The sequence below is a fragment of the Oncorhynchus gorbuscha genome, linkage group LG10 (assembly GCF_021184085.1).
Source record: "Oncorhynchus gorbuscha isolate QuinsamMale2020 ecotype Even-year linkage group LG10, OgorEven_v1.0, whole genome shotgun sequence".
Classification (NCBI taxonomy): domain Eukaryota; kingdom Metazoa; phylum Chordata; class Actinopteri; order Salmoniformes; family Salmonidae; genus Oncorhynchus; species Oncorhynchus gorbuscha.
The window spans coordinates 77,054,616-77,076,506 of NC_060182.1; the positions used below are offsets into that span (position 1 = coordinate 77,054,616).

The following is a 21,891-nucleotide window of genomic DNA, read 5'->3' on the forward strand; positions in this document are numbered from 1 at the left end:
GGTACAAGGGGGAGTGGTGGTGATGTCTCTCCCCTTTTCTAATGCTAATGAAAAGAGGAATGGTTTTCCAGCCTTTAGCTTGCAGAGTGTGTCTCTCCTGCAGCATGCTCCATTGCCTGGACATTGTGAGAGCACAAAACTCCAGGCCTGGGATCCAATAACGTGAAATTTCAGCAGAGAAGCAGCCATTGTGTAGAGAGGCAGCCGTGGAGGGTGATGGGTGGGAGGGGAGGGAGGGAGGGCGGATGGGAAGGAGGCGAGGGTGACTTGGCGATCACCCAGGGCTCAGGCCACATCGTCCCACTCCTGTCCTACTTTCAGGCCTCCTCCTCCTCCTGTCCCCCCAGGGGCTGGGAAGCCCAGGGGCTGAAGCAGAAGCAGAGCATGATGGCATGCTGGAGCTCTGTGAGCCACGGTCCAGGGCCACAGACAAACGGCCACTTTGTTAGGCCAGGAAATGGTTGTCCCAGGATCCCCCTTCGCCACCACACACTGAAGCAGCCAGGCCCTCTGGGCGCAGGCCTGGCCAGCACGTGCTCTCAAGTACAGTCCTAGCCTACAGCCCTTTATGTTGCTGTTCCTGCTGTGTGTTTGGGTGGCTTGTACTGTGGTGGTGTGTGTAATGTATAGCCTAGTTTGTGGAAGTTGAGCTGGTTTAGCAGTGTTTTCCGCAAGTTCATGGAGTTGCCAGCCAAATAGAAAAAGTAGCCAGCCAGCCAGCCAGGTAGTTCTGGGTGGTGGGGGTCCGGGAGGCATGTCCCCTGAGGAAAAAAAAACAATTCCAGAATGAGCTCTTTTGGTGACCTCTGGTACATTCTAACGCCCATAATTCCATCTGAAATACACAGCTAAGTTATGGACTACGGTATGAATTACCACAATTATGTTTGGTCTTCAAATTATGTATTTTTTCGGCTCTGCTGCTGTGTACACTTAGGGTAAGGAAACCAGTATGTTATTTTGGTCTATCCCTTTAACAGTCCCTATCCCTTTAACAGTTTGGCCTGGCAATCAAGGATGTTTGTGAGTCACATGGTAGGGTTTCAGACCTGTCAATCAATCACTGTGGGTGGGACTTTGAGGGAAGGCGGTAGATTAGTATTCTAGTCTACCCTTTTCAATCTAACATATTGTGACTCATTCAGTTTTTGGTTTATTTTCTTAACCTAATGAAAAATGCTCTGTAAAGTAAACATGGATTCCCTGTTGAGAAACAATATAGAAATCAAGGAAAATGGTTAAAACAAAACATTTATGGGGAGTACCCCCAGCCCCCCCGCCAAATTGTATAAAAGTGGGGGTGCACAAAGTCAGGCGCCCGTGAATAGACCTACAAGAATGTTTTGAAGAACGAAGCAGGTGTTAAACATGGGCTTTGCTACACAGAAAGAAGCAGTTGACTACTCCATTGTTGACACTAATCAAGTCAGTAGGCCTATCTCAATATCTTTAACAGTGATATAAGTACACTATATATACAAAAGTATGTGGACACTCCTCCAAAGTATAGGATTTGGCTATTTCAGACACACCCATTGCTGACCGGTGTATAAAATCGAGCACACAGCCATGCAATTTACATAGACAAACATTGGCATTAGAATGGCCTTACTGAAGAGCTCAGTGACTTTTAATGTGGCACCGTCATAGGATACCACCTTTCCAACAAGTCAATTTGTCAAATTCGGCGGATGCCAGGAGACCAGTACCTGCCCCAATGCATAGTGCCAAATGTAAAATTTGGTCCGGGCTAAGCCAAAAAGCGAGATCCATACAGAAATGGTTTGTCAAGACACTGTTGATCATGTAGTGTTTCGTGACATTAGCTTTTATAACCTTCAATCTGTCCTCTTTTATCATATTATCTACCAGAATGAGGCTCTCTCCACTACCTATGGTTCCTGCAGTGGAGATTCAACATCTTCAATGAGTGTTTTCATAATTGATCTGCAGATAATTGCCAAAAGCCGTAGTACCCTACCAGTATGCAAATTAGGGAACCAAATTAACAGCTAGCTCTCTCACTCGATTCAGGTTCCGTTGAACTAACAGATAAGTAAAAAAAAATGGTTTTTAACAACCCAACCCACCACTAGGCTACACTGACATGTCACTTTAGCAGTCAAGGGCTTCAAATTATTGGAAAATATAAACCAGATCTTTTGGTTTACTTGTCCCAATACGATACCATAGACATGACTATGTTGTATGATTTATGAATAGCAAAGAAATATTGTAGATTTACTTTATTTAGTCATTTCAACACCTTTTTATATGCTAGTCGACACAAGCTGTTCTGTCATCAATCGAAGCGCAGTAAATTGCCCATGTTCTCCAAATACATGGCTGGCTGTATAGGTGCCACAAAACAATAGTTATAAGCTCAGCAAAAAAATAAAAGTCCTCTCACTGTCAACTGTGATGATTTTCAGCAAACTTAGCATGTGTAAATATTTGTATGAACATAACAAGATTCAACAACTGAGACAAACTGAACAAGTTCCACAGACATGTGACTAACATAAATTGAATGTGTCCCTGAACAAAGGAGGGGGTTAAATCAAAGTCAGTATCTGGTGTGACCACCAGCTGCATTAAGTACTGCAGTGCATCTCCTCATTGACTGCACCAGATTTGCCAGTTCTTTCTGTGAGAAGCACCTGCAAGTTCCCGAACATTTCTGGGGGGGAATGTCCCTAGCCGTCAGGGGTTTTTCTCTGGCCATGGCAGAACACTGACATTCCTGTTTTGCAGGAAATCACGCATAGAACGAGCAGTATGGCTGGTGGCATTGTCATGCTGGAGGGTCATGTCAGGATGAGCCTGCAGGAAGGGTACCACATGATGGACGGAGGACGTCTTCCCTGTATGACAACATGCTCAGTCTGATGATGCTGTGACACACCGCCCCAGACCATCCCGCTCCAGAGTTCAGGCCTCGATATAACGCTAATTCCTTCGACGATAAACGCGAATCCGACCATCACCCCTGGTGAGACAAAACCGTGACTTGTCAGTGAAGAGCACTTTTTGCCAGTCCTGTCTGGTCCAGTGACGGTGGGTTTGTTCCCATAGGTGACACTGTTGCCGGTGGTGTCTGGTGAGGACCTGCCTTACAACACGCCTACAAGCCCAGACATTCTGAGCACTGATGGAGTGATTGTGCGTTCCTGGTGTAACTCAGGCAGTTGTTGTTGCCATCCTGTACCTGTCCCACAGGTGTGATGTTCGGAAGTACTGATCCTGTGCAGGTGTTGTTACACTTGGTCTGCCACTGCGAGGACGATCAGCTGTCCGTCCTGTCACCGAGGACGATCAGCTGTCCGTCCTGTCACAGTAAAGACATTGCAATTTATTGCCCTGGCCACATCTGCAGTCCTCATGCCTCCTTGCAGCATGCCGAAGGCAGAGTTCACGCAGATGAGCAGGACCCTGGGCATCTTTCTTTTGGTGTTTTTCAGAGTCAGTAGAAAGGCCTCTTTAGTGTCCTAAGTTTTCATAACTGTGACCTTAATTGCCTACCGTCTGTATGCTGTTAGTGTCTTAACGACTGTTCCACAGGTGCATGTTCATTAATGGTTTATGGTTCATTGAACAAGCATGGGAAACAGTGTTTCAACCCTTTACAATGAAGATCTGTCAAGGGTCCTGAAAAAATTCTAATAGTTTGCCTAATTTCAGTATGAGAAAACAATCAATGTGTAGAGAATTATTGTACCATCTAAACCACTGTGAAATATCCTTTCAATAACCCAAAATATTGTATTTTCAGCTGTTTGAAGCTAGTGTACAAAACCGAAAGCAAAAACTAAACTTAAGACTGGGAAGCATAGAAATAGTGCACATAGAACAGATCTACCACTTCTAAGATTTGCTTTCAATGGGTGACTTTTTCGATGTGAATTTAGTCGGGTCAACCCAGAAAGTTTATATTACGCTTTTAAATCGGTTTCAACTCCTCCTTACCACTACATGGGAAGTGAAAATTCACTCGCATTAGACTCATCATGCTCTCATGCTCCTCCTCGGTTGACTGCAAGCAACCACAGCACACACAAGTAACACAGATTGCCGAGAGGCTGGACAGACTGCAGACTGACAAAACCAGAAGTGTTTTCCTCGCTTTGTGACTGACCGGTGCCTGTCCAATCAATAGATAACTAGAAGATGCATACCGTTATTCTTTAGTTGGAGAAGGCTATACAGACTTTTCTCACTGGTGAATTTAAACTTTTAAATGAAAAGAAGCCTGGTTAATGAAGTGCCGCTTATGGACGGCAAACACTGGTTTAGGTATAAAATCATAGGCAAGCAGTTGTGGTATAAGAAAAACTGCAATTGCTTGAAAATGTCTTTCTGTTTATTTCACCAAAGCTTATTAGGTCATTTAGACCGTTCTATAATTTTAGGTATTTAGAGGTATTTTGCCTTTGCTTCTCCAGTAGTATGTTGTCTACTTGCTCAGTTAGACAGTCCTTAATTCATTTTTTAGCTAAAGGGTACTATAAAGCTACACTGATATTGGGACACTGATGTTTTTGTTGACAAATACAATGTTTACAAACAATGGAGTAAAACAACCGTATGTCGAGTTTGATATCTCTGTCGTCATACATCCTACTAGATTGAGAAAGTTCGCTCACCCTTCTCAATACAATGACCTTTCTCAACAAACCTGTTTGTCGAGCCTATATTGAGGAAGATGCTATAATCCTGAAATGCGCATATAGGCTACGCTCTATAAGAGAAGAGGAGAATTATGCCATAGTTTGTTGATGGACTTGAGGGGTTTAAATCTGTATGAGAGCTGTCGACTCCCTCCCTCCCCCTACCCTGCCCCCCGTTCTTCCCCTCACTCACTCATTCCCTCTGTCTTCTTCTACTTTTCTGTTGGAAATGAAGTCGGTCATCCAGCAGAATAACTTGGAATAATTTGGAATTGGGGGGGGGCGGGACTGAGGCAGGGCTACTCTCTCTTTTTCTCTCTTTCCCTCTCTGCTTGCGGGCCCTGCCAGCTGATCCGCTTCCGCTCTCATTGTGTGTCCAATGGACTGTGCACCCAGCGAGGGGCACGGAGCCCAGCCTTTGTCTCCATGGACCGCCCCACTCTGTACAGGACAGGGGGTTGTGTGTGCGCATGTTAGGGCCCTATAAATACACCATGTGGAAAACACAGACGGAATCTAGACATTTAAAACTCTATTCAACAATATAAAAAATATAATTGTTTTTAGTAGGGAATCAACTAAATGTATTAAATGTCTGAAGAGGCAATGAGAATTTCCCCCTGTCTATTTATGCGGTGCACTATTAGCAATGATTAGCAAAACTTCTGGTAATTGGAAAGGCTTTCCCAATAACCTGTAAAAATAATCACCCCTTTTTACATCAGAAGTTGTCACAAAGTTCTTATTAATGAACTGAACCTAAAACACCAGAGAGCAAGCAATGCAGATGTAGAAGCACGGTGGCTAAAAGTTCCCTAGAAAGGCTGGAATCTTGGAAGAAATCTAGAGGGGAACCAGGCTCTTCGGGGTGGCCAGTCCTCTTGGCTGTGCCAGGTGGAGATCATAGGACTACATGGCCATTAACGCCAGATGGTTCTTCAAAATGTTAAAAGGTTCATAGATGACCAGCAGGGTCAAATAATAAACAGTGGTTATAGAGAGTGCAACAGGTCAGCACTAGAGGACGACCGATTCAGATTTTTCAACGCTGATACCGATTATTGGAGGACAAAAAAAGCCGATAACGATTTAATCGACCGATTAAAAAAATATATATATATATATAAAAAGAAATAATTATAATTAACAAAAAAATATATATATATATATACTGAACCAACACTTATTTTAACTTAAATCCATTTAGCCTCAAATAAGTAAAGCAACATGTTCAATTTGGTTTAAATAATGCAAAAACAAAGTAAAAGTGCAATATGTGCTATGTAAGAAAGCTAATGTTTCAGTTCCTTGCTCAGAACATGAGAACATATGAAAGCTGGTGGTTCCTTTTAACATGAGTCTTCAATATTCCCAGGTAAAAAGTTTTAGGTTGTAGTTAGTTATTATAGGACTTATAGGACTATTTCTCTCTATACCATTTGTATTTCATATACCTTTGACTATTGGATGTTCTTATAGGCACTTTAGTATTTCCAGTGTAACAGTATAGCTTCCATACCTCTCCTTGCTCCTACCTGGGCTCGAACCAGGAACACAACGTCAACAGCCACACTCGAAGCAGCGTTACCCATGCAGAGCAAGGGGAACAACTACTCCAAGTCTCAGAGCGAGTGACATTTGAAATGCTATTAGCGCGCACCCTGCTAACTAGCTAGCCATTTCACATCACACCGTTACACCAGCCTAATCACAGGAGTTGATAGGCTTTAAGTCATAAACATCAGAGCTGCTACCAAAACGCACGAAAGTGCTGTTTGAATGAATGCTTATGAGCCTGCTGGTGCCTACCATCGCTCAGTCAGACTGCTCTATCAAATCATAGACTTAATTATAACATAATAACACACAGAAATGCAAGCCTTAGGTCATTAATATGGTAGAATCCGGAAACTCATCTCGAAAACAAGACTTTTATTCTTTCAGTGAAATACGGAACCGTTCTGTATTTCATCTAACGGGTGGCATCCATCAGTCTAAATATTCCTGTTACATTGCACAACCTTCAATGTTATGTCATAATTACGTAAAATTCTGGCAAATTAGTTTGAGCCAGGCGGCCCAAACTCTGCATGCAATTTCACCTGGTTAATATTGCCTGCTAACCTGGATTTCTTTTAGCTAAATATGCAGGTTTAAAAATATATACATCTGTGTATCGATTTTAAGGCATTGGTGTTTATGGTTAGGTACATGTTGGAGCAACGACAGTCCTTTTTTGCGAATGCCCATTGCATCGATTATACACACAGGTGGAATGCATTTATCATCATTAGTCATTTAGGTCAACATTGGATCATTCAGAGATCCTCACTGAACTTCTGGAGGGAGTTTGCTGCACTGAAAGTAAAGGGGCTGAATAATTTTGCACGCCCAATTTTTCAGTTTTTGATTTGTTAAAAAAGTTTGAAATATCCAATAAATGTCATTCCACTTCATGATTGTGTCCCACTTATTGTTGATTCTTCACAAAAAATACAGTTTTATATCTTTATGTTTGAAGCCTGAAATGTGGCAAAGGGTCGCAAAGTTCAAGGGGGCCGAAGAATTTCGCAAGGCACTGTATGTCTTCCACTTTGTGTAGCCTTTAGCGATGCTAATGATAGTCCGACTTCTGAACAAAAATACAAACGCAACATGCAACGATTAAAAAATATTTTGTTTTTACAGTTCATACAAGGAAATCAGTCAATTGAAGTATATTCATTAGGCCCTTATCTTATGGATTTCACATGACTGGACAGGGGCACGGCCATTTGAGGGAGTGCATAGGGAGCCAAGCCCAGACAATCAGAATTAGTTTTTCCCTGCCAAATTCTCTAAAACAACTTTGTAGTTTGCTTTTGGTAGAGAAATGGACATTGAATTCTCTGGCAACAGCTCTGGTGGACATTTCTGCAGTCAGCATAGGGCGTCGCACAATTGGCCCAGCGCCGTCCGGGTTTAGCTGGTGTAGGCCGTCATTGTAAATAAGAATTTGTTCTTAACCTTATTTGACTTGGCAGGTCAGTTATATATTTTTAAAATGTTTTAAAAATGTTTTAAAATTTAAAAAAACGTTCCCTCAATTTGAGTTGTGTAGCATTGTTTTTTTTTTTTTTTTTTTTTTTTACAAAACTGCACTTTTTAGAGTGGCCTTTTATTGTTCCCACCTCCTGTGTAATGATTATGCTTCTTGATATGCCACACCTGTCCGGTGGATGGATTATCTTGACAAAGGTTCAAATGCTCTCTAAAAGGGATATAAACAAGTTTGTGCTCAAAATTTGAGAAGATTTTTGTGCATATGGAACATTTCTGGGATCTTTTATTTCAGCTCATGGAACAACACTTTATATTTTTGTGCAGTGAATTTTCAGGTAGATGGAAAGGCAATTTAAAGGTAACTACAAAGTAGCCTATGCCTACCTGGCAAAATCATGATTATTTGCATCAATTTAGTGTCCATTTATTTTGGAAACTCTGTCACGAGTGCGCTATAGAAACACTGCTAGCCAAACACAACTGTCTGGCTGATGAGAATTAATGTTTAGCTACCAAAAAAATCAACATTTCTCAGATTTTTCCCAGACCTGAAAAATTATCCCCTAGTCATTATTACCCTGGTTCTGTATGGAATGCATGCATATTATGGGACACAGGTCCGGTCATTATGAATTATTTTATAACAACATTGGTGCCACTAAATCATGGAAATAGTTAGTGTAGGACCCTGTAAAGAGCTGCCAAATGCAACTCGACCTGATGTCAGGTCATCACAGACCATTATTATGGCCTTTTTACACTTCACTAGTTTGACGAAACATACTAGTTCCAGGACACACATTTTTGAAGTGTAAAGAGACTGATCTAGATTCAAATATCCTTCATAAGCCACCTCCATAGGTAATGAGACACATCTACACTGTATATTACCATATTTCCGTAGTTACCATAGACTTTCAGTCATTGCGCTGACGCTAGTTAGCAGTTGCGCTAACTCTATTAAACATCTTTCTTCAAACTGCATGCAGAAACATACAAATTCTGTCCACGAGTTCATCTGACTGGGGAATTAGATAAACAACTTCATAGCCAACATCCTGAAGTATCCCTTTAATAACAGTACACAGCATTTTTGTTGTTAGCAAATTGAAAATTAAAGGCACATTTGAATCGTTGCATTAATCAAGTGTGCAACATTATTGGCAATACGGTTTAGATGAGCTCCTGTATAGTTCGATAGCGATCCTTTTTTTCTTTGTCTTTACACTACTATGGTAGTTAGTGTTTGCTGAAGCTATACACACGAAACAGAAATGTGGCTTTGGCGACACCACATCCAAGGATAATGTAAGGATAGTGAAAAACGGATGTTGAAGAAAGTCAGATCTTACTACACATATTTTACTGATGTAAAGAATGTATTAGTTCACATCTCTCCTGTTTGTGTTTCAAGTCATATTTTTTGTATGAATCCACCTTCCTAGGAAGGAAGGCTACTTTTGATTAGCAAGACCAGGAGCTTGTTACCACATTGTGTGCACAAGGGGTGTAATGCAGTAGGCCTCATCCCTCCTTCCTCCACTCCCACGGGGCCGGAATAGACTGTGGTTTCAAGGCTGCTTAAACCAACTTTCCTGTTTTGTTGGTTAATTTATTTTGTAGTAATTAACCTTGGTCATTGATCGTGGAAGGAACGTTGGTCAACTATTACCAGGGGTAGCTAGTATTTGTATGTAGGCCTACCTAAGTTTAATGCTCGATGGCTCAAATGGATGAATCGATAACTAATAACCTTGGCATCAAGGTTTTGCAAGGGTGTGGATGCAGAGCAAAGGGCACCTGTTTGAGTTGTTATTGCAGGGAAGAGACTTTACACTGGTATGAATGGAGAAAATGGAAAACGCTGTGACAGGAACTGCCTTGTGACGGAAACCATTATCCTATTGGACGTTGCTTGAAATATCTCTTTTGTAAACGTTGAGTCATCAAATTATTTAAAGGACCAGAGCACAGTTTGTATTTATTGATGGTGTTAAATCAGGTTTTCTGGACATAACAAAGGGTGTCCCACAGGGATCGATTCTTGGTCTGGTTCTTTTCACTATTTACATGAACAATATTGGTTCTGTAAAGAATATTTGTAAATACTTGCACCTGTATGCAAACTGTGGTGTATGCTTTGATTTAAATTTTATTTAGGATCCCCATTAGCCGACACCAACGGAAAAGCTAGTCTTACTTCAGTCCTTTCCTTGACAGACTGACCAGCAAAATCCAGGTGAAAGTTTTTGATTTTCCCTTATTGATGTCACCTGTTGAATCCAATTCAATTCATGTAGAACCCTTGAGACAATTGAGAAATGGATTGTGTGTGCGTGCCATTCAGAGCGTCAATGGGCAAGACAAAATCATTAAGTGTCATTCAAGGGATAAAGTGCTGCTCTGTTCTCGTCCAGCCGCAGCTTTTCTGGGTCCCTATTTGCAGCACTTTACTATCACCGGGCAATAGTCAAGAGTCATAAAAATGAGAGCCTGCAGGACTTGTTTGGTCGACTGTACTGTTAAAAATGCTGAACATCTGTTTCATCAGACAGACCTCTCCCCATCAACAATTACATCAATATGCCTTGACCGTGACAGTTTACACTTTAAGATTACATTTATCGTTTCCCCTCTTATCAGGAATGATGAAAAGCTATCTTTTTAAAGGCATATTGATGATTTAGTTAAGGAATTAAGAATCAAAATAGGCTTCTCCTATAGGAACAGGTCTCGTCTTTCATAACCATAGTAGCAATTAAAAGGGAAAAGTGTTTGAGGTTATGGGAAAATGATTAGACTAAAGGCGAGGACACAACGGTTCACCTGACACGAGACTGAATCCAAGCATTACGCTGTTGATTGTATGTGCATTTGACATTTGATGTACTTTACGCCACCTTTGTAGATGACTAAATCTGAAAATACATTCAGTAACATGATAAGGAATATTATGGGTAGGTGCAACATCAGAGAACAAAAATGATAAGGGTTGAGTCCAAAGTGTGCAGTTCATAAGTGCTCTCCCCCCTGTTTGTGCTGTTCAGGAAGTAGAGCAAGCACACTTGTAATTGTTTTTCTTTGGAACACAGCCCTGCATCACCACCTGTATTACTGTTTACGTAATCCAAAAACGTTTATTCTGTTCAGGACAACCCAGGGTATAATGCCAAATCTTGTAACTGTACATCAAATGTAGTGATCATAAATGTTGAGACTGTACATTCGCATACATGCATTTTATGTTATGGAAATTTGAGGTGTACATTTAGATTCCTGGGTGTTCGGCTTGCTTGTGTGATATCATAGATTGCAACCAGAATTTATTTTAATCCTCAACATCTCATCTTTCAAAATACATAGTCCTTGTAATTTACAGCATTTCTCAGCATCTTTTCAACCCGTATACAGCTATGATTGTAAAGGTCTACAGCTGGTGGAGTGCCTCTAACATCTGCATGAATTGCCCTAGAGGGCCTTTTTACTGAATGTGTTTGTTTGATATGATTGTGTTCTGCTTTTCATGTTTTGTGGAATTGATGTGTGTATGCAGTGCATTCGTAAAGTATTCAGACACCTTGACTTTTCCACATTTTGATAAGTTACAGCCTTATTCTAAAATGGATTCAATTGTTTTTTTCTCCATCAACCTACAGAGAATAGCCAATAATGACATAGCAGAAACTCCAAGCGGACTGTCATGTGCCTTTTACTGAGGAGGTGCTCCGGCTGGCCACTATCATCAAGGCCTGATTTGGTGGAGTGTTGAAGAGAGGGTTGTCCTTCTGGAAGGTTCACCAACAGAGGAACTCTGGAGCTCTTTTAGAGTAACTATCGGGTTCTTGGTCACCTCCCTGACCAAGGCCCTTCTCCCTGTTTTCACTTTGTTATTATGGAGTATTTAGTGTAGATTGAGGAACAAAATGAATTCACTATATTTTAGAATAAGGCTATAACGTTACAAAAAAAAGGTGGAAAAGGGGAAGGGGTCTGAACACTTTCCGAATGCACTGTAGATATGTATAGTGTAAATGTTGTTCATTGATGTGTTCATGCAGGGCTCACCTGCGAAAGAGACCATGATCTCAGCATGACTCACAGCTTAAATAAAAGTTCAATATAAAATCAAGTGTAATTTGGTATTGTATCTCTCATCCATGTTTCACTGACTACTACAATTGATTACAATAAACAGAAGGGAGTAAATACCCATTGTCAACCAAATCCAGTGGCACTGGCCGTGTCATCAATAGGTTAATAAACTAACCCCTGTGAGGGTGCAACATGCCACAGCAAAATGCGTTCGCTCGCTCTCTCTCCTCTCTTGCTCTCTCTCAGCCTTAAATATGTTACTGGTAGGATCTGTAAAGTGCTGCCCTTTGTCGTTTCCGGTGGCCCAGGGGAATGTTCTTATCTAATCAGGCAGCCATCAGACTGCAGGGAGAAGGAAGAGGGCTGGATACATTCAATGTAGTAACTTAACCGTGACATCCTCAGCTACCTGCCTCACCTGCTGTAGGGGAAAGGTGAGGGCACAGCACTGAGGAGTCTGTAGCCTGGCCATGTAGCCACGTGTTCACAAAAACTAAAGCAGGAAGCACTGGTGACTGTCAATAAATAAGTGGTCAGATGACACATATGCTAAGCTACAGGACTGTTTTGTTAGCACAGACTGGAATATGTTCTGGAATTCTTCCGATAGCATTGAGGAGTATACCACATCAGTCACTAGCTTCATCAATACGTGCATCGATGACTTCGTCCCTACAGTGACTGTACTTACCACAACCAGAAGCCATGGATTACAGGCAACATCCTCACTGAGCTAAATTTGACATTTTATTTAACTAGGCAAGTCAGTTAAAATTCTTATTTACAATGACGGCCTACACCGGCTAAACCCAGACGTCGCTGGACCAATTATGCGCCACCCTATGGGACTTCCAATCACCGCTGGTTGTGATACAGCCTGGATAGAGCGTAGAGCTGCCTCTTTCAAGGAGCGGGACTCTAACCCGTAAGCTTATAAGAAATCCCGCTATGCCCTCTGTCGAAACATCAAACCGGCAAATCTTCAATACAGGAATAAGATTGAATCGTACTACACCGGATCTGATGCTCGTAAGATGTGGCACGGCTTGCAAACTACTATAGATTACAAAGGGAAGCAGTGAAACGAGCCTATCAGGCGAGCTAAATTTATTCTATGCTCGCTTCGAGGTAAGCAACACTGAAGCATGCATGAGAGCATCAGCTGTTCCGGGCAACTGTGTGATCACGCCGATGTGAGTAAGACCTTTAAACAGTCCAACATTCACAAGGCCGCAGGGCCAGATGGTTTATCAGCATGCGCTGACCAACTGGCAAGTGTCTTCACTGACATTTTCAACCTCTCCCTGACTGAGTCTGTAATACCAACATGTTTCAAGTATTCCACCATAGTCCCTGTGCCCAGAAACACTTAAGGTTACCTGCCTAAATGACTACCGACCTGTAGCACTCACGTCTGTAGCCATGAAGTGCTTTAAAAAGCTGGTCATGGCTCACATCACACAAATATCCCTGAAACCCTAGACCCACTCAAATTTGCATACCACCCAAACAGATCCACAGATTATGCAATCTATATTGCACTCCACACTTCCCTTTCCCACCTGGACTAAAGGAACACTTATGTCAGAATGCTAGCGTTCAGCTCAGCGTTCAACACAATAGTGCCCTCAAAACTCAACACTAAGCTAAGGACCCAGGGACTAAACACCTCCCTCTGCAACTGGATCCTGGACTTCCTGATGGGCCGCCACCAGGTGGCAAGTGTACGTAGCAACACCTCTTCCATGCTGATCCTCAACAGGGGGGACCCTCAGGGGTGTGTACTTAGTCCCCTTCTGTACTCCCTGTTCAATCATGACTGTGTGGCCAGGGAATACTCCAACACCATCCTTACGTTTACCAATGACGCAACAGTGGTAGGCCTGATCATCAACAACGATGAGGCAGCCTATAGGGAGGAGGTCCGAGACCTGGCTATGTGGTGCCAGGATAACAACCTCTCTCTCAACGTGATCAAGACGAAGGAGATGATTGTGGACTACAGGAAAAGAGAACGCCCCCATTCTCATTAATGGGGCTGTAGTGGAGCAGGTTGAGAGCTTCAAGTTCCTTGGTGTCCACATCACCAACAAACTATCATGGTCCAAACACACTCGTGAAGAGGGCATGGCAAAGCCTAGAGGGTAGTGCGTACGGCCCAGTACATTACTGGGGTCAAGCGTCCTGCCATCCAGGACCTCTATACCAGGCTGTGTCAGAGGAAGACATTAAAAATTGTCAGATTCCAGCCACCCTAGTTATTGACTTCTCTCTGCTACCGCACGACAAGCAGTACCGGAGCACCAAGTTATGTTCAAAGACTTCTATTCAGCGTCTACCCCCAAACCATAAGATTCCTGAACAGCTAATCAAATGGCTACCCAGACTATTTGCATTGTGTCCCTCCACCTTTTACGCTGCTGCTATTAATAATAAAAAAAAGTTAAAATCTATGCATGGTCTCTAACTCTACCTACAAGTACACATTACTTCGACTAACCGGTGCTCCCACACATTGACTCTGTGCCGGTACCCCCGGTATATAGCCTCACTATTGTTATTTTACTGCTACGCTCTTTGTTACATTTTTTTAATTAACCAAAAATGCGGTTAAGACAAATAAGTGTTGAGGGTTGTAAGTTAGCATTTCTCGGTAAGGTCTGTTGTATTCGGTGCATGTGACAGATAACATTTGATTTGTTTGGTCTCCAAGAAGCAGGACACATCATATGCACTTACTGACCGCACACACAGACTTTCTGGCTCTGTCATATGTTTGGGCTTTTGTGTCACTACTTAGTTATATCCATGGTAACCTGGGATTGGGTATAGATGTTGGCATCTTTACAAACTCTCTTAAACCCATAGGCCTTTAAAAACAATAGGTTATTATGCGTCTGTCCAGGCTTCTATACCTATTTGTTGTGGTCGAGTGTCCTTGGCTATTATCATTGTTCAACTCCTAACCAGTAGGATACGTTCAGTCTAAATCATCACATACGGCCCAATAAAACCTGGTTGTGGAGAACAAGGATGGAATCATGGAATCCAAACATGATATATTTTTTTATTTCACCTTTATTTAACCAGGTAGGCCAGTTGAGAACAAGTTCTCATTTAAAAAAAATAGATATTTTACCTTTATTTTACCAGGAAACCACTTAAGCCTACCCCTTACTTTTTTGAACATTCTGTTAAAAATCGCGCAACATTTCAGCGTCCTGCTACTCATGCCAGGAATATAGTACATGCATATGATTAGTATGTGTGGATAGAAAACACTCTGACGTTTCTAAAACTGGTTAAATCACGGCTGTGGCTATAACAGAGTGTGTGTTTCATCGAAAAGCGCAAGAAAAACTGATCACCGAAAACTGGGAAAAATATCAATGCGCCACTTGCATGTATTGTCTATGGAAAAGCAAATTACATGGGGCTGAGATTGCAAGTCCTACAGCTTCCACACAATGTCGCCAGTCTTGTCAATTGCCTAGGCTTTGTTTCTTGGTCAAACGAGTAAGAGAGCACCCATTCCTTCAGGTCTCCGACAGGAGGTTTTGGAGGAGAAATTTCCGACCATGATTTGAAGACGTGGAGCTATTGAATACACATCGCCCCGTGATCAATTTGATAGATTATTAACGTTTACTAATACCTAAAGTTGGATTACAAAAGTATTTCGAAGTGTTTTGTGAAAGTTTATCGTCAACTTTTTTTTTATGAAAAAAAATGACGTTGCATTTTAACAGTTTTTTCCTGGATCACACACTTTTCATAGATCGATATTTAGGGTATATATGGACCGATTTTAATCGAAAAAAGACCCAATAGTGATGTTTATGGGACATCTAGGAGTGCCAACAAAGAAGCTCGTCGAAGGTAATGAATGTTCTATATTTTATTTCTGAGTTTTGTGTAGCGCCGGCTATGCTAATTATTTTGTTTACGTCCCCTTCAGGTATTTCGGGGTGTTGCATGCTATCAGATAATAGCTTCTCATCCTTTCGTCGAAAAGCATTTAAAAAATCTGACTTGTTGGCTGGATTCACAACGAGTGCAGCTTTAATTCAGTACCCTGCATGTGTGTTTTAATGAACGTTTGAGTTTTAACGAGTGCTAATTAGAAAACATTACATTTTAGCATTAACACTGGAGTGGTGGATGTGCAGATGATAATGTGCAAGTAGAGATACTGGGGTGCAAGAGGGTAGGTAATACTATTGGGGTGAGGTAGTTGGGTGTGCTATTTACAGATTGGCTATGTACAATGATCGGTAAGTTGCTCTGACAGCTGATGCTTAAAGTTAGAGAGGGAGATACAAAACTCCAGCTTCAGTGATTTTTGAAATTCGTTCCAGTCATTGGCAGCAGAGAACTGGAAGGAAAGGCAGCCAAAGGAGGTGTTGGCTTTGGGAATGACCAGTGAAATATACCTGCTGGAGCGAGTGCTACGGGTGGGTGTTGCTATGGTGACCCGTGAGCTGAGATAAGGCGGGGCTTTGCCAAACATAGACTTATAGATGACCTGGAGCCATTGGGTTTGGTGGAGAATATGAAGTGCGGGCCAGCCAACGAGAGCATACAGGTCGCAGTGGTGGGTAGTATATGGGGCTTTAGTAACAAAACGGATGGCACTGTGATAGACTACATCCAATTTGCTGAGTAGAGTGTTGGAGGCTATTTTGTAAATTACATTGCCGAAGTCAAGGATCGGTAGGATAACAGTATGTTTGGCAGCATGCGTGAATGAGGCTTTGTTGCGAAATGGGAAGCTGATTCTAGATGTAATTTTGGATTGGAGATGCTTAATGTGAGTCTGGAAGGAGAGTTTACACTCTAAGACTGCCAGAAATTCTTAGGTTGTGCAAACCCATAGTTTCAGCTGCTGTCCTGGTGACTGGTCTGCGACGATTCCACAGTTGAAGAAGCCTGATGTGGAGGTCCTGGGCTTGGCTTGGTTACAAATGATTTGCGGTTGTGAGGCTGGTTGGACGTACGTTACTTGTCAAGAGTTTTAAACCCTTGAATGAGTAGGTGTTTTTCTTTTCTTTTTACTGCTTTCTACATTGTAGAATAATAATGAAGACATCAAAACTATGAAATAACACATATGGAATTATGAAGTAACCAAAAAAGTGTTAAACAAAGCTAAATATATTTTATATTTGAGATTCTTCAAATAGCCACCCTTTGCCTTGATGACAGCTTTGCACACTCTTGGCATTCTCTCAACCAGCTTCATGAGGTATTCAATGGAATGCATTTCAGTTAACATGTGTGCCTTGTTAGAAGTTCATTAGTGGAATTTCTTTCCTTCTTAATGCGTTTGAGCCAAACAGTTGTGTAGTGACAAAGTAGCGGTGGTATACAGAACATTGCCCTATTTGGTAAAATATCAAGTTCAAATTATGGCAAGAACAGCTCAAATAAGCAAAGTTAAACAACAGTCCATCATTTCTTTAGGACATGGTCAGTCAATCCGGAACATTTTCAATAACTTCAAGTGCAGTCGCAAAAACCAAGTGCTATGATGAAACTGGCTCTCATGAGGACCGCCACAGGAAAGAAATACCCAGAGTTACCTCTGCTGCAGAGGATAAGTTCATTAGAGTCAACGGCACATCTGAAATTGCAGCCCAAATAAATGCTCCACGTTCAAGTAACAGACACATCTCAACATCAACTGTTCAGAGGAGACTGCGTGAATCAGGCCTTAATGGTCGAATTGCTGCAAAGAAACCACTACTAAAGGACACCAATAAGAAGAAGAGACTTGTTTGGGCCAAGAAACATGAGCAATGGACATTAGATGGTGATGGTGTGGGGGTGCTTTGCTGGTGACACTGATTTCTTTAGATTTAATAATATAATAATAATATATGCCATTTAGCAGACGCTTTTATCCAAAGCGACTTACAGTCATGTGTGCATACATTTCAAGGCACACTTAACCAGCATGGCTACCACAGCATTCTGCAGCGAAACTCCATTCAATCTGATTTGGGACTATCATTTGTATTTAAACAGGACAATGACCCAAAACACCTCCAGGCTGTTTTAAGGGCTATTTGACCAAGAAAGAGAGTGATTGACTGCTGCGTCAGATTACCATGCCTCCACAATCCCTCAACCAAATTGAGATGGTTTGGGATGAGTTGGACCGCAGAGTGAAGGAAAGTCGGGCACCAAGTGCTCAGCATATGTGGGAACTCCTTCAAGACTGTTGGAAAAGCATTTCAGGTGAAGCTGGTTGAGAGAATGCCAAGCGTGTTGAAAGCTGTCATTAAGGCAAAGGGTTGCTACTTTGAAGAGTCTTTCTTTTCTGTGGCGGTACTCATGAGAGCCAGTTTTATCACAGCGCATGCTTTTTTTGCAATTGCACTTCTGCACTTCTGCACTTCATAGTTTTGATGTCTTCACTATTATTCTACAATTTAGAAAATGGTAAAAGAAAAAGAAATGGTTTTGGAGGCTGCTTATGGTAGAGAAATTAACATTAAAAATTCTGGCAACCGCTCTGCTGGACATTCCTGCAGTCAGCATGCCAATTGAATGCTCCCTCAACTTGAGAAATCTGTGGCATTGTGTGACAAAATGGCACATTTTAGAATGGTCTTTTGTTCCCAGCACAAGGTGAACCTGTGTAATGATCATGCGGTTTAATCAGCTTCTTGATATGCCACACCTGTCACGTGGATGGAATATCTTGGCAAAGGATAAATGCTCACTGACTTGGATGTAAGCTTTTTGTGTTGCTTGTGCAACATTTCTGGGCTCTTGTATTTCAGCTCATGAAACATGGGACCAACACTTTACATGTTGCGTTTTATATTTTTGTTCAGTGTATTTGGTTCACAGTTGGTTTTGGTATTTTAACCTGCGTTTCATGAACTTGTCTAGTGGGGTTAGACATAATCCACATGCGAGCTTGGATGCATGCTTGGTCATGATGACCAAACCATGTGATTTTGAGAGTTAACCTGAACTAGAAACCTGGAAAAACAAAACGGAGGAAACAGAATTTGGGGGAAAAGCAGAATCGGGCCAAAAATAATACGGAATTTATAGGGCCCTACATCAGTCAGTGACATCTCATGAGGTCCAATGGGATATGGAGGTTGTAAACAATTGTTCTCGTTTTTTTGGGATGTGTTGGGTTCTCAGGCCTTCCTGCCATTTGTATTTTATTACCTGTCATTTCTAATGACTGTTTCTCTTACACCCCCAATTCTCTTTCTGTTATCCTCTCTCTCTTTCTCTCTCACTCTTACTGACATTTGTGAGTGTCACATTACGGTTGGTTATGGTGTGTGTTGTGACTTTACTTTCATTAATCTGATGACTGTTATTTATCTCATCAACTAACTGTTTAATTGTTATCCAATTTTAAATGAATCATGTAACAATTAACTCATTTGGAATTGATGCACCATGAGAGCGGTTCTTTAAAGAGTTACCATCTCCCGAATTAAACTCTAAAGATCTCTACCTTTTTGTTGAAATTTCAGAGTTCGAACCACTTTGGACGTGAGCTGCAACTCAACATCTCTCTGGTCTGATATGTTAATTCTTAACCCATTGTTTTATACAGTTCGTTCAAAAGAGGCAGTTAAAGAGGCTGACACGCTCTCTGACCTCAGGGGCGGTACAAAGTTATAGAAATAATTTCCTCTTCTAGTTTCTAAAATCACATCCCTCTTAACAAAATGACTTTCATGCACAACGCATCAGATGGACACTTCATACATTATGTGTATACCTTTCAAGTTACAGTATTTCATTTTAAATCATTTATGACATCACAAAGTAACAACCACACCGAGGTAACCTCTGCCCATTCCCCACATTTTTGTTAGAAATATTGTTCCGGTATTCGCTTTAGAACATATTAGGGTTTCGGCGGGATATGTCTGTGAAACATCTGTGAAACAAAGGCACATTCTTGTGTGAATTTGCAGAGGGAAATGGCTGAAAGTTCTTGACCTTGATTTACAACAGAGCTGTCAACCCCCACCAGTTCCCTCCTTCCCACACTGCGCTTGAGACGGATCTGGCTGAAGGTTCTTGACCTTGATTTACAACAGGGTGTGAGCTGTCAACCCCCACCAGTTCCCTCCTTCCCACACTGCGCTTGAGACGGATCTGGCTGAAGGTTCTTGACCTTGATTTACAACAGGGTGAGCTGTCAACCCCCACCAGTTCCCTCCTTCCCACACTGCGGTTGAGACGGATCTGGCTGAAGGTTCTTGACCTTGATTTACAATAGGGTGAGCTGTCAACCCCCACCAGTCCCCTCCTTCCCACACTGTGCTTGAGACGGATCTGGCTGAAGGTTCTTGACCTTGATTTACAACAGGGTGTGAGCTGTCAACCCCCACCAGTTCCCTCCTTCCCACACTGCGCTTGAGACTGAGCTGGCTGAAGGTTCTTGACCTTGATGTACAACAGGGTGTGAGCTGTCCAACCCCCACCAGTTCCCTCCTTCCCACACTGCGATTGAGACGGATCTGGATGAAGGTTCTTGACCTTGATTTACTGGATGAAGGTTCCCTCCTTCCCACACTGAGCTGAGACGGATCTGGCTGAAGGTTCTTGACCTTGATTTACAACAGGGTGTGAGCTGTCAACCCCCACCAGTTCCCTCCTTCCCACTGACTGATCTGCTTTCTTGACCTTGATTTACAACAGGATGTCTTCCCTCCTTCCCGGCTGAAGGTTCTGAAGGTTCTTGACCTTGATTTACAACAGGGTGTGAGCTGTCAACCCCCACCAGTTCCCTCCTTCCCACACTGCACTTGAGACGGATCTGGCTGAAGGTTCTTGACCTTGATTTACAACAGGGTGTGAGCTGTCAACCCCCACCAGTTCCCTCCTTCCCACACTGAGCTTGAGACGGATCTGGCTGAAGGTTCTTGACCTTGATTTACAACAGGGTGTGAGCTGTCAACCCCCACCAGTTCCCTCCTTCCCGCACTGCGCTTGAGACGGATCAGGCTGAAGTTACTTTTTGAGAAGCTGATCTGACACATTTGGATCCTTACAGGACAGCCATAACATATCCTTTCGTGACAAGTCATGCATGTGTTCAAGCAGTGGCTGTGTTGCGGTCATTATGCCTAACCATTTTTTGTCTGTGCAATGGCAGCCCTGTACTCGAGGCAACATGGTTGTGTTGTCATAGTATGTGTTCTCTCTATATGCAGAGGTAGTTTATGCCATGGTCTTGTTACAGTCCCACCCTAATCATGTCTTTCCCTTTCTCTCTCTCTCTCTGTTCAGTGACAGTTATGCGCGTGTGAGAGCAGTGGTCATGACTCGGGATGACCCCAGTGGTGGGTGGCTGCCTCTGGGAGCTGGGGGCCTCAGCTGCGTCACTGTCTACAAAGTCAGCCGGACACCGGACAGTGACAGCAGCACCACAGCAGACTTCCTCATCAAGGGGGAGCGGCTCAAAGACAAATCGGTAAGGGTTCACCTCGCTTACCACACACACACACACTGAGTGCAATTCTCCTCATTAAGCTAAAAAAATAACTGTCAGAACTGTTAAAATAGGCCTGCAATTCATTTTAGGATTTTTTTACATTTTTGTTGACAATATTTTAATGTAGATAAACTTGACCTAATAACGGGAGCGTTTTACTAATAATTATAAGAAATTGTTTTGCTAATTTAGTCTGTCTATTAAACGTTCTACATCTCTTTCCAATTGATGATGCACAGGGGTTAAAAGCACTATAGGCTATAAGTATTCAGACCCATTTAGTTACATTACAACCGTACCAATCTACACATGATACCCCATAATGACAAAGCAAACGGGTTTTTAGACATTTTAGCAAATGTATTAAAAATAAAAACTGAGATATCACATTTCTTACCCATTACTGCTTCACAGGAGAGCCGTTTGAACGTAAACTTATTTTTAATCAAAATGTGTTTTTTTGGCAGAAATGCTTTCTCGAACATGTGAACTTTAATGTGCCTCATTAACAAACATGTATGCCTTCTGTAAATACGAATACAATGGTTAAATTACGATTCTAGTTGGTTGTCTTTTCTGTGGCTAAACTATCACTCAAACCGTGAT

General features: G+C 42.1%; 1 protein-coding gene across 2 annotated transcripts in view; it reads left to right on the forward strand.

Moving 5' to 3' along the window:
• LOC124046592 (sprouty-related, EVH1 domain-containing protein 1-like) overlaps nt 1-21,891 on the forward strand; it is an 82,196-nt gene that overhangs the window by 10,725 nt on the left and 49,580 nt on the right. For both annotated transcript variants that reach the window (XM_046367131.1, XM_046367130.1), the window contains one exon: nt 21,081-21,264. In XM_046367131.1, the coding sequence (XP_046223087.1) occupies nt 21,081-21,264 (184 nt within the window). The remainder of the gene's footprint in view (nt 1-21,080; nt 21,265-21,891) is intronic.